This window comes from Pocillopora damicornis, chromosome 6, assembly GCF_964200805.1.
Source record: "Pocillopora damicornis chromosome 6, jaPocDami1.2, whole genome shotgun sequence".
Lineage (NCBI taxonomy): Eukaryota > Metazoa > Cnidaria > Anthozoa > Scleractinia > Pocilloporidae > Pocillopora > Pocillopora damicornis.
In genome coordinates this window covers 21,214,959-21,228,893 of record NC_142675.1, presented here as the reverse complement: position 1 = coordinate 21,228,893, position 13,935 = coordinate 21,214,959, and the positions used below count along the sequence as shown (strand labels likewise).

General features: G+C 40.0%; 1 protein-coding gene and 1 pseudogene across 2 annotated transcripts; one reads left to right on the top strand and one right to left on the bottom strand.

The window, feature by feature from the left end:
• Window positions 1-858: 858 nt before the first annotated feature.
• On the bottom strand, window positions 859-4,162 carry LOC149044390 (uncharacterized; annotated as a pseudogene). The gene is made up of 2 exons (XR_016188033.1): window positions 4,148-4,162; window positions 859-3,475 (listed from the first exon to the last, which is right to left on the bottom strand). The product of XR_016188033.1 is annotated as an uncharacterized LOC149044390 (transcript).
• A 3,268-nt stretch (window positions 4,163-7,430) lies between these two features.
• LOC149044389 (putative skeletal organic matrix protein 5) lies at window positions 7,431-9,821 on the top strand. Its single transcript, XM_089210732.1, has 2 exons — window positions 7,431-7,514; window positions 7,839-9,821. Exons 1-2 carry the CDS (start codon window positions 7,452-7,454, stop codon window positions 8,355-8,357), a joined length of 582 nt encoding a protein of 193 aa, XP_089066858.1. The 5' UTR covers window positions 7,431-7,451; the 3' UTR covers window positions 8,358-9,821.
• The last annotated feature ends 4,114 nt before the right edge of the window (window positions 9,822-13,935 follow it).

The following is a 13,935-nucleotide window of genomic DNA, read 5'->3' as shown; positions in this document are numbered from 1 at the left end:
TCATGTTCTTTTATTACTGGACTGTTCTTCTTTCCAGTTACAGAATCAAACCCTGTGTATCGCGAGGGCAACCTCGCCTCCTCCACAAGAACCTTCCTGAAGCGAACATTCATTAAACACGAGTTTTATCACTTGAATGTGCCGCTTGTTGGAACAGCGGCAGTGTCTGATGTGTTTGACTGCACGTTAGAATGTCTCAGCAATCTGTTCTGTTTTTCTGTAAACCTGGCCGCCTTCAAAGGAGCCCATGGAAAGCTTTGGTGCGAATTGTTGTCATCTGATAAGTTCAGAAACTCCACAGAGTATAAAGGGAATAAAAGTTCGCATCATTTTGCCATTGAGGTAGGAAACACTCTTAATTTTGACAAGTAAACGTGTTAAGAGTAAATGTCAGTAAAAATCACAGATTATCGAAAAAGTCGCGGACACGGTCAAAAATCGATTTGGTTCATTTTTCGCCTGTGGGTAGCCTTATCTAGTAAGCAAACGGAAATGGGGTTAGATTTTTGAAATATGCACTTTAACGGGAATAATTTGTTTTAACATTTCCGGGGGTAAATAGCTCAAATTTGACCAAGCGCGATCCTGAAATTATGCACTTTTCGGGCACTTGTCATGCTAACAAAAATGTAACAGAAGGACTTTTCTAGTCATAGAAATATTGAGTTGGACTTGCATTATCGAGACAAAGTGATAGTTTTTGTCTCATGTTATTCTTGGAGAAGCTACGTCCCTATTAAGAGACGACATCTTCGGCCTTTCGAAATTAAGGCAAAGGTGGCCTAGAATAGCTTGGCAAAAATACATGTGGTAGTGTCTCAAAGTTTACAATAACACTACCAAGAAGCCTTGAAAGATAGTTCTTTACGATGTGGGTTTTATTTCTTTGGGACCTTTGACTATCAAAAGATGACCACCAGCCGAATTTCGGTTAAATTACCGTGACGCCATAATGAGATGCATAATAACAAAATTAAACGCGTCGGACACAAATAAGTGTTTTGGTCAGTTATATCTTCACTGGCCTTTAAAATGACTAGAAACATATTAAAATGTCTATAACTACACTTGATTTTTATATACGGAGACAGGAGAAACAATTTTCGACTTTTGCTACCCTTTGAGAATCACGCCGTAATTCTTCATAATTCTACACAATTCTACACACAAGAGGTTAAACAGTTGAATTGCACTCAAAAGGTTAAATTTGGCACAAAGCCGTTAGTTTCCGTTTACTTCTCATCCAGTGAACATGGATTCGAGCATTTGCATCCCTTCTGCGCCTTCTGCACTCGCCAGTTTCGAATTTACTGAAAATCGTCCGACACAAAGATAAGGAGGTTTCACAAGCAATGGTGAGCTCGAGTGACTAAAATCCGATATGTAGGACTCTGCTGTCACGCAACGCCTTCATGTAAATAATACACGCACCGCTTTTATAATCAGCAGATCAGTTATTCGTAAAACGTTCAGTGCTCAGTTACTTGGAAGAGCAGGTACACTCCTGGACTAATTGTGTGAGTCGTGCGATGAATGGCTTTTTCCTCTTCTGAGGTGAAATGTCAGAAATATCCAGCCCAAGGTCGATGCACATGTCTCTTAGCCTATCCACTCTTAAAGTTGTGAGTGTGCGTTTTTGTACAAGTTCGCAGATATTTAGATCGAAAGATACAATCGGATGTTGAATAGCCACATCTCTCATCACATTTGCACACACTGCAGATAGATGACTCTCAGCTTCGGCGGAAATTTTGTCCTTTTCGACGCTCTCCATGTCCACTTCTGAGATTTCACTAGCTTTTCCTCGGTTACCGGCGGCTGTAACTTCTAATCGCTTCTTTGCTGAAAGACGGCTGAAGAAGCCACTAATCTGCTGCGACGTAAGGACTTAATCAGGTTGAAATCGACGTCCCTCCGCTTGGTCTCTTGCTAGGCTCATGGTTTTCGAAACTTCCTGTGGATCGCTTTTCCGTCCATTATACTCCCCTTTTTGAAATTGGTCAGTTAAGAATTCGGTCTGTTTCCTTGTAAAACGCACCTTTTTCTTAATTGTCTTCAAGGCCCAACCCATTGGAAGAGGCGGCAAGCCGTCTCTCTTTGATCGTGCAGCAACTTGAACGCTTGGTATTCGACTGCGTCCCTCCATCAGCCTGGAAGAATATTCTCTTTTAGCTTCATCGTAGAGAGTTTCCTGTTCGAGCATCATTTGGTGTTTTCCAGTATCTAGGTGTGTCTGGAGGTTTGCAAAGCGACTGTAGGCTTTTACATATCCTTCTTCTGGACACGGGAAAAGCATGTCATCTGGCTTATATTCCCCAATACAGCTTCGATCTTGGTTTTCGCTTTCAGTTAAGAAATTTGCTTTGACAGAGCTTTCCTTAATATGTCGGTGTCTCACAATCTTGAACGTCGGTGCACCACTTGGACTCTGCGATGGCGAGTCTAGGATTTCCAATTTTTCGGGCTACTTCATGACTCCTTCGAACTTAGCCCATGGCACTACTTTACCGGAACCCACATTGAATGCTCTCCACACTCATGTGTCACTTTCATCGTACTCAAAATTGTTGAGTAAGCTTATGCCATCCCATTTGATATTAAAGGTGTTTGACGGTTTGGCAGCAACATAACTTGCTTTCTCTCCTGTGGTTTCTTTTTCCAGATTCAATGGCTGTTTTGAACTGTAGAGCGTTGATGACATCATTGCCTTCGTTTACGTACCTTCCAACGTACCCTCCCTTGATTGTTGCCGCTTTGCGATCACATACCCCCTTTCCACCTTGAGGATCCGAAAAGTCGTTTCTTACAACAGCCACTCCCATGGCATCAACGGCCAGCTTAGCTGAGATGATTGAATTTCCGCTGTGATAACAGCCAGCGTTATCTTGTTTGTAATAAGCCATTTCCAGCTCTGGAATTTCCTTTTTCAGGGTAGTGAGGCAGTCAAGCATAATCGAAGCCACAGTCACACTGTCTTGGGCGCAGCTTTGAAATACGTGAACAGGTGTCTGTGATTCAAAGTGCTCAGAACCCTCTGACCGTCTTATGGCAACGCTAATGAGCCATGGCAATCCTCGCTCGCAAACCAATCTGACTGCACCTCTCGATATTTTCGGGGTATATATTTCATTGCCCAGTCCTGGACTAACAACACCGATCGGCTGTCGAGTTTGGCTAAAACTGAATGCTTCGCCTCAGCTTGGTGGACTGAACGTAGCTGATGGGCTTTCCAGCAAATGATATCATCCCTTGCCTGTTTGATGGTAAGTTGCATGTCAGCTTGATCTTCTGCTGACGAGAGCGCACTTGAACACTCATCTTCTATGGTACACAATACTTCCTGTAACTCATAACACTGCTCATATGGCTCATTGTGGAGATGGTCACAGGAGCCCCGAAATTCAGCATTGCTCGGGTCACTTAGCGCGTAAATTCGACAATGATCGGAAACCTTTGAGGCCTCCACCGCATGTACCTGAAATAAAAAGTAAAATGACAAGCGCGTGATTCAATGTATATTTACAAAGCATTGCATGCGCATATGATCGACATTTCAAAAAGATTACTTAATCGATTCTCAGCGTTGTATACATGTGTGTAAGCGTATTACAGTGAATTGTAAACTGTTGTTTCATCAATTAAGCATAAAGAAGACTTGGAGAGAAAGAAAGAGGTAGCCGTGAATCATAGTAAGAAGTTTACTACATCACTTCTGCGAAGGCAACGCATAATTATAAAATATGCACCCACCTTGTAGTCGCCCTTTAGGTACTGCTTCGAAAAACGAAGTTGCTGCTTAATTTACCTCGCTCGTTGCTGATTCTTGCCACAGTCAACAAGCTTGTCTACTAGTTTTTCTATAGCATCAACCGCTTCCATTCCTGATGCTGAATAGAGACTTGCGAACAGATGAAGAACACACGGCCCAAACTCTCTGTAACAAAGTTCTCTTACTCATAGGCTCAAAGTTGGTTTCACAGCAGTATTGTTGATACTATTGGACAATACGCTCTGGTATCATTGTTCTGATAACATTGGGTGTTTTTATGATCTCGCCAGTCGACAATTTTAGAAGTTTTTCCCCGAAAGGAACATCCTGAGTAACGTGTGGACTCGTTATGAAAGAAACAAAATGTTCTAATCTTACAGGTTCAATTCTCATTTTCTTTTTCTCTTGGTTTGGAAGAGGAGCAGCTCTTCCGTGTATCAGGCTTCACGAAAATCCCGCTTCTTGCTAAGATAAGTTCAATCTCTGTCTCAGCACCTGAAAATTGTAAAAAACGCTTGTGGCTTCCTTTGCGCCACAAACGCCACCTACAATATCATGTAAAGATTAAGACATTCTTTTTCTGCTGGAGTTAAAGCAACCGTTGTCTTTATTCCCTTCACCGACGATTATTACGCTTTTGTTTTTTGTTCACTTTCGTTAACCGATCACATTTGTTTTCCATGGGAAAATCGTATCGTTATTTTCGTTCCATAAGGTTTTCACTGTACGGTTTATATTTGTGAAATTTTTTAAAGTCTATTTCTTTGTTGTATCGTTCTCGTTCATGATGGCAATATATTTGTTTAGATCTTATATGTGAGGCAGAATGAATTGTTTGTTGATCTCGTTACGTGACAGATTATCATATGTCACGCAGAGTGACAGGAACCTGTGAAAAATTAAAATTCGGCAAATCGCTAGCGTTACCTGCCGTTTTGTGCGGGACCCTTTTTGTGTGAGACATCAAAAAAAACCAAATTAGGATCAAAGTAGACTAAAGGTAACTGGGTTGTGACACGCTGTAGAAAGTGACAACAACAAGTAACTTTATTTTACTCATCCCGGCTCAGTGGCTTCAACGAGTTAGCCGGTCGGCCCCCTTCACACCAAATTGCAAATGACAGTATTTCGAAAATATCTTCCAAGCGGAATAACAAGGGCCTATATAGATATATAAAGATTTCTAAGGTAAGGAACTATTGATTTCAAAGCAAAAATAAAAAGTTAAGTGCGGCTGCGACTCAAACAATGCTTTGCTTGTGTCACTGCAATGTTGATTTTGTTCATTTCAATATGGCGCCATTTAAAATTTTAGCGAAGTTTGGTTGGTTGGTACATCAAAACAGCAGAAGATACCAGAAAAATTAAACGATGAATTTGAAGACCCACCTTATAAGCCCTCGTGATAGTATTTCTGGAGATTTTGAGAAACTACCACATGCATTTTTGCCACACTACATTAGGCCGGGTTTGGTATGAATTAAATATGGCGAACACGTCCACTGGTAATTAACCCGTGGTTTCGTCAGGAAGGACGCGATGTAAAAAATATCACTACAACTTGGTAATGGAAGGCCACAAGTATATATTTATAGCTAGAGGAGTTCTGCTGTTGCATTTTAGTTCATGCAAGGACGGCCTGAAAACTGCATAATTTAGAGCTCGCAGGCACTCATTTTCGATCATGCAATTAGTATCGGTTTATTTCCGTTAAAATGAATATTTACACAAACTAACCTCACTTCACTTTAAGCAGTACCTATAGCTACCTGTAGACAAAAAATGGGACGAAACGATTTTTTGACCATGTCCGCGATTTTGTTATTTTTCTTTGATTTTTAGAGACATTTACTCTTAAAAGTTTGACAGCTTTGTCAAGATCGTAGAGAGAAGGCAGTCAGGTTAAAGCCACTGCAAATGGTGTCGGTCTGTTGTCGTATTCATTGTGGTGACAACCGTATTTCTATGGCATGTTGTAAAGCATGCAAACACTTTCTCGTGCCGCGCACTATCTTACTTACTTAACATCTTCTGTTTCCCAGGCACATCAGCAGACTAAGAAAATACATGTGACTCGGTTGAAAATTTGAGTCAAGAAACCAGATTCTGTTTATTTAATTAAAGAATGGATTTTTGTTTAAATCGTCAGTACTTGGTCAGCCTTTTAGTCAATTTTTGTTTTAAAATGTTTCATCGACAGACTTCTTCAGTTTCTGCGAACGTTCGAAACAGTTAGAAAACCTTTCCAGACTCGTAGATCCCGACGGCTTCGCAATATATTTTTAATCTCATAAAGCCACTTTCTAAAATACCAGCAAAGGAAGTAAACTCAGCAAAAATCTTAATACTGTAAATGAAAATAAAAAAATAAATAAATAAAAAAGCCTAGATGCTATCATATGAGGTTTATACCATGAAAAAATTTTACTAAAGCAAATCCGGACCGGATTGACGGAATAACGCGGATTGGCAGAATCATTTACCTCCTATTCAAAGTACATAAACCATTTTCCTACTTTGTTTCTCTACAGTCACCTTGCTCTTCGTCACCTTGTCAACACGAGGCTACATGTGTCACAAACTATAGAGATGGCTCGTTCGGATGCCGCTGTGCAAAAGGCTTCAAAGGAAAATATTGTGAAAAAGGTGAAAAGTTTGGCATGGAGTTACATACTATAATTCACAAGTGACTGCTTTAAATTTTTTGCTTACTTTTTACTTGCGGCTCGAAAATGTTCTAAAATAGCTAGCGAAAATATATAACAAAAAAAAAATATTAAATGCAATACATGAAGATGTTGAATCTGTCGATGTTCAAGTTAATTAAGCACCTGACAGAGAAATCGAAAGGTCTGAGGTGGGGAACTGAATATTTATTTTTATTTTTACTTACTTCTCCTCAGGCGCCAATTATTATTTTTTATCACGGGGGAGGGGAGTGGAAGATTTGGAGGATCACATGATTTTCAGGAGGACTGAGGAGAGCGGATACATCAGAATATTGCAAAACCTTGACTGAGGAGGGGGGTTACTTTTATCGTGCCACAACCAAAATCCTCTGATCTCCCCCCCCCCCCTCCCTCGGCAGTAAATTATAACTGGTACCAAAGTAATATTTAACATCTCTTATTGCTCAAAGATTTTGCTAATAACTTGATAAAAAATGTACAACGACTCTACCTTTTTGTCCCCTACTGGACTGTGATGGAGCCTAAATATCTCAAACACCTGACTTTTTTTTTTCCTTACATTTAGGTATTGGGTCCTGCAAAGAAGCTTACAACCTTTTCAAGTAAGTGATACCAAATGATTATCTTTTCGAGCATAAAATAAAGACAAAATTATCGAATAGTTTCGACGTCAAGAGAAGATTGTTCGCCGGAAACGGGGTAATTTATTATTATCAACTGAGTTAATAACGTAAACTGGCTACCGTAAAGACTTTCAAAGCTGACGTTTCGAGCAATTGACGACGGGCTCTGACGAAGGGCTAACGCTCGAAACGTCAGCTTTGAAACTCTTTACGGTGGCCTATTTACGACGCAGCACCACAGTTTCTTTAGAAACTTACCCCCTCTAATAATATGATCAAGAATGGATTTTTTTCGTACCAAGCAGGTCAAACGCCAGTCAACTGGTTCCACTGGATCTTGACTCTAAACCAATCACAGTCCTCTGTCAGATGGGGGATTTTGGATGCGGAGATGGAGGATGGACGCCTCTAATGAAGATTGACGGCAGCAAGGTAAGCCCCATAAGGCGGAATATTCTTGGCGGAGTTTTCTTGTGGGTGATGAAGCGCGAGCAAGAAATTTTCAGAAGCGTCGAAACTACGATAGAATCTCTTAGCAACTCGCCTATATTCTTATCGTGGTCCCTGCTTGCGGAAATTCCTCTGGCATGAGTGCTACAATACCCTAATATCTAAAACGCCTGCAAGGACCTGCAAGTAGGGTATAGATTGATGGCTTTTACGCGAACTGTATTACTGATTTCATGAGGGTTCTTCCTTTGGTGATGCATCGTGTTATTTATGTTTAAGGATAAATGAAATCTTAATTCTTTTCAGGCAACGTTTCACTATGACTCTCACTACTGGAGTGATAAAAACCAATACAACATCCCCGGCGGGAGGACTGGGTTTGACACACAAGAGACCAAGTTACCGACCTATTGGAACACACCTTTCTCCAAGATCTGTCTCGGTATGAAGATAAGTGGACAGCTCAGGTTTATTGTCATTAACAAGCAGGCCAACTCTCTGTACTCTCTGATTGCTGATGGGACATACCGCGCTACTTCACTGGGTCGTAACGAGTGGAAGAAGTTGATTGGTGCGGAGGGCTCTTTGCAACTGAACTGTAACAAGGAAGGCTTCAATGCTGTATGTACCGTAAGTGATCTTTCTAAAGCAAGAGTTGGTTATATAGCTAACGATTCGAACGATTGTGACTATTGTGACTCCAGAATTGGGTTTGGTACCGGAGGATATCCTGATAACTCCATTACATGTGGAAACGTAGCAGCTCATTTCCCAGATAACGGTGACAGAAATATCACAGCTATGGGATATATTTTGGTGCAGTAAACTCTTTCAATCCATGTATTACGTAAGAAAACTCACGAAGACTGGGGGAAGGGAGGTGGGATACTGAAAAGAGTCCTTTTCCATCTATCCATCCCTCTCCTTTCTCCCCTCAAACGCCAAAGTGAGAACTTGCTAAGGAGACGATAGATTGCTTGCTGTTTAGTTCAGCATCTAAATTGCTTTTTTTCTTATATGCGGTGCAAAGACGGGAAGAGACTTGAATAAGGACTTTACCCGCATGGGTTCCATTTGTACAACTTTGTGAGCCCTCAGTTTTACGGAAATTCAGTCGACTGGTTACTAAAACTACTGTGATGTTTAAATCTTAAAAAGGAAGTAAAGCCAGGATAGCAACACGAGAACATTTTCAGGCACTCGTTAAACATTACCACTAATAGGCCTTTGCTGACCGAATCATATTGAGCTTTATCTGTTTTGCTTTCTCTGTATTTCTTTGACAACCTTTGGCTCGTGATTTACAAACCTCTCTTCCTCCTCCAACATCCCACGTGAGTTATTAAGCTAGTAAACTGATAGAAAGTGTGGACTATTGTTTAATTATTGCTAATCATTATTACTAATAATAACTATTATTCATTATTATTAATCATTAAGATTTGTGAAGTAGCCCTTAATGCAAGTACGTAATCAGTTGTAAAGACGTTTTAGTATACCTAACACCAGGGCCCAGTTGTATAAAGGGTGGATAACGCTATCCAACAGATAAATCGCCATCCAGCGGATAAGTAATAGCAAACCGTATAGCATTATCCACCAGATAGAGATTTATCCAGTGGATAGCATTATCCTCTCTTCGAACAACCGGGGCCTGAACTGTACAAAGAAATACGTCCGACACAAGAACCTTATTATACTGCAATTTCTCCACAACCGCTAGAAAAAGTGCATATGATAATTTGATAACAATAGGTATAAAATAAATGAAAAACAAGTAAGTCATTATTCACCACTTGGATGGTTTATTTGGATCCAACATAATGACCGGCTCCCAACTGGCTCCTTAGCTCAGTTGGTAGAGCGCTGCACCGGTGTCACAGAGGTCATGGGTTCAAATCCCGTATAGGCCTGAATTTTTTTCAGGTCTTATTTCAACTACTAGTGCAGTAGTGTTCATAGCTGCGAGGATCATTTATATTCGTTTCTTCACCGCAGTGAACAAATATGATTTTTCATATATTTGCAGTTATTAGGCAAAAGAATATTTGAATAACAATAAATTGAAAAGAGGGGCGCCGAGACACCATCTTAGAAACGCTAAAGTAAGAAAATACAACTAGAATCAAGATTTCTAATTCAAATTTATAATTATGTAAAAATTTTTGCAATTAGAAGAATTACAATATAGTGGAGTAATCTTAGAATTGAATTTTCATTGTGCCAAATACAAGAGTTCATCAAATACTTTAAATAAGATGATGTCTGCTCACAATAAAGGTTATAAATAATGAACACCGTATTTCCTCGACTAAGCGCCCACGCTCTTATAAGTGCCCTTCCCCGAATAAGTGCCTACTCCCTATTCATAATGTCAAAAAAGCGCCCCCCCCCCAACCCCCCACCCTTTGAATAAGCGCCCACCTCTTCCCTCACTTTCTTAAGTGGTAGGAATACAAGGAAAAATTGTTTCTATTGACAAGTTTGAGTAAACAATGACCGCATTGATTTGCACGTCAGAAAGCTCGAAGCAGCTGCAAACATTTTTAAAATTATATTGGTTGAAATCAGCGCCTTGGAAATGTTCACAGGAAAATAAGATCTTGACTGCAGCTCGTCACTAATCGCATTTGAAACAAAGCTGGGATTCTTTCCCTTGCTGACGAGAAGATTTGATTTCTATAAACATGTTTTTTGTTTTTTTTCTATTCCGTTTTATTTCATTTCTCTGCTCTGATGTCAGACACAGCGGTTTCTCAAGGTTTGTTTTTTGCATTTGCTACTTGTTTGATGTTAACATCTGAATATTACTTTTCTCTGTTATCATTCGTTAACACTTGGGAAGTGTCATATTTTGGTACATGATTTCCGGGGTAAATTGACCCTCCCCCTCCCAAGGTTTCTCTTGGTTTTCACCAAAATAGGTATAATACATAAAATCTCTCAATGCGATGATTCTGAAGGTTTGCATGAATATTGCTACATCCTTAATGACGGTCCGGATGAGGGGCGGGGGGGGGGGGGTACACTTGTCAGTTAAAATTTCGGCCATTTATCAGTTCTCAGTTAGATTTTTGGGCCATTTGTCAGTTCTCAGTTAAAAGACTGTTGTTAATTGACTTAGCGACTTAGTTATTACTTTCGACCCTATTTTTGGCTAAAAAGACACATAGAGCGTAAATTCTAAAATCAAGTCGAAAATTGATACAATAAGAACTCCTCTTTTCTTAATTCTGAAATGAAATAATTCTAAGAACTTCCAAATGACTTTTAGTCTGTGTTTGAAGGGTGTCTTTTCCAATTAGGTAATTAAAAATCCAAGCGAAAATGGGCACGAATTGGCCTCCCGGATCAGAAACCGTAGTTAGGGTAATATCTTCATCCTCTCGGTCAGAAAAGTCATTTTCTGAGTCCGTGTCATATTCGTTTGCATATGTTCGCACCTCAGCAACTGCCACTTCAACGACGTAGTCGTCAGCAATGTGACACATGTCACATTGCCAACTTCCGAAATAGCTTGAACGGCTCCTTTGGCGCTGCTGAGCCCCACTGGCTGATCTCCAGAGTTAAAATCGTTCCCTAGTCCCGTCAACAAGTCCACTTTGGTATAATCTCGCTTCTTCATGTAGACGGCCGGTGGTAAAGCCCCTGCCTTGTCTTTGGCAGTTTCCTCCCGAACTGTCCTTTGCCTCAACGGAAGATATCTCGCCGCAAATTCTTTCACAGCACTTTCAGTCTCGGGGTTGATCTTTTCTGAAGGTAGGGGTGGCACAAAGTTCACATTTGCAAACTCCGTGCTGGTGTGAGGGACAGGATAGTAGGATTTCTCATGAGTAAAATACCTGGCTGCCCATTTTCTTACTCTCTTCAACGACTCCTCACTAATTATTCCAAAGTCTTGGAAATACTGCAATGCGGTAAAGGTCTCGTGCTTGAAATAGGAAACTGCGTTTAGATTTTCCACAACTGTTGTGAGAAATGTGCAAATCAATGTCTTCGAGAAAACCGTTATCAATTGAAGCTATGCTGCGCAGGCGGCGCATTCTTCCTTCAAGTAAGACTTGAGTTTTGTTAGACACAGTTCCTTCAGGGCCGTTGATTGCTTTGGTTTCCCTTACACTGTACCGTTGTTTCACCTCAGAAACGGTCTTTGCGATGTTGTCACATACGATACTTTGTCTACGGCATCTTGAAGAGACGTGTGTGCTTTTCCTATGCTTTGGGCTTTGATACCAAAACTGTTATAGATACTTCCAAGGACTTTTATGAACGACACAATACCACTGAGTCTCGATGCTAGTTTTATGCAACCTGTAGCAACATCCGATACGAATAGAGTCTTCTCCATAGAACAGATGCCATGAACTTGCGTAAAAGAACATGTTTCATCCGTTCCATCACTTGCTCCTTCCTGACCAGAGCACATCAAGGTTTTAACGTTTTTCTCAGAAGGACGGAAGAACTTTACCTTTCGATCTCCTGAGTCAGTGAACGCTATCCCGTCTTCAAATTCACAAAGTCTTCTGATTTCTTTACAAGACTCCGAGTTGTTCTGTAGAAGTAGGTCAACTTCTAAGCTTAAAGGGTTGTAAACGTAAAGGCCACCGTCTAGACCGACTGCATGCTGTAAAGAAAGCTCTTTGTGTGAGAACTTCCATAAATATGACATTCGAAATGCCAGTCGGGTAGGTAACGAGTTTGAACCGGCAAAGCCAACTCCACTGTAATGTAACATTACTTGAGTAATTCCTTTCTGAGGATCGTCTGCACACAACAAAATATTTTCACTTGCAGCACAGATAGAAGTTGGCTTTTCTAATGGAGGGCGAGCCTGGACAAGCTTCGAGTTTCCGAATTCAGCGGCTAAAGGTTTGTTATGTGTTTATTGTAAAGGAGGCTCATAGAATTTTTGCTCAAAGTTGGCGCCCGCTAGCGTATTTGTTTTTCTAGAAAATTTTTATGTTCTCGCTTTTCTAGGTTACTAACATCAAAAAGGCAATGAGCAAGGTTCACAGTCTGGAAAAGTCGAAGTTGTTACACACGGGAACTTAAAAGTCAAAAAGCACGCGACAGGTCACTTTAAAATCTCCTTTTTTCTCACAGATTCCTTATTGTAAACTGTGCGATAATTCCATCAACATTTCGCCCACATACATCTCTCTAGATGTGAAATTTTCCATTGCTAACAAAACTCTCGAATGTCGTTTACATTTTCTTGGCTTCCTTGATCAATTATCTTGTATAAAGAGATATAGAATGTAGTTTTATTTGCTCACGTGACCGCCTAGGACCGGAATTGCGTGACAGGTGTAGCTAGGTGAAGCTTGTCAGAGTCGCAGATTTTAAAACGCATCCAAGACAAAAATACGACAGTACCCAAAAATCTTTTTGATGGTTTTCAGAGATGAAATGATGGATTATAAAGGGGAATTAAAGCTATTGTTGTAGCTGTCTGGCAAGGGGAGATAATTGACCTCAAAGTTATCAAATATTTGGATGAATCGAAAAGTCTAAAACACAGTCATCTATTTGCCTCTGTTGATTGACAAGCTGGCAACCAAATTGACTGATACTTCAGTCATACATGGAAATAACCCAGTTTGCCTGTTTGAAGTTTAGGGTAGATCCTTTAAATTTTGACAACTAAAAGTAAGGGGACCTTTATATTCTCTTGATCTTTAGCTGAAGGAAATCCAAGTCGCACGAGAATAAGCTAATAGAATGCTCTCACAAGTCTTACAGAAACGCCACAGATAATTTCCAATGCAAATTCTAGATGTCGATCTCTTTATTTACAAGCCACGAATGAATCTAAAACCGATTTTTTTTGTTTTCGAAAGAAGCTTTCTCGGTAAATTTGGGACTATTTCAGCTCGGATGGCAGATGATAAGTAGTTTGTAAGTCGAAAATTGTTTATCGTGAAAATTTTTTGAGTCAACTCTGTACATCAAGTCCTTCGAAACATTTTAATTTAAGACATCACTTGGGCTCATGAATCACGAAACACACTCGCGTTCATTAGATATCCTAATTTTTGGGTTGTGGAAATGCAACAGATGATTAAAATGTTTAAAGTGGTAACCATATTGTGTGATCACGGACACGGTATGTTTATTTCAAAGTTCTCTTAGTAAATTATTGAGTTAACACGTAAATAGGAACCCATCATCACAACCTATTAAAAATTTAAAAAAAAAAGCGCAGAGATTCACGAAAACCTTCTGATTTTCCTTCTTGCCAAGTCATTTGCACTGTCAATTGATTTTTGGTTGGCAGTTTTTCTTGAAATAGCAACTTCCCAAACAACAAAACTGGCATTGATATACTCGAATTATTTTTCCATTGACACTGCAGTCGCAAACTTGTCAACGGGAAAACTTATCAAGTTACACTTCCTTTATT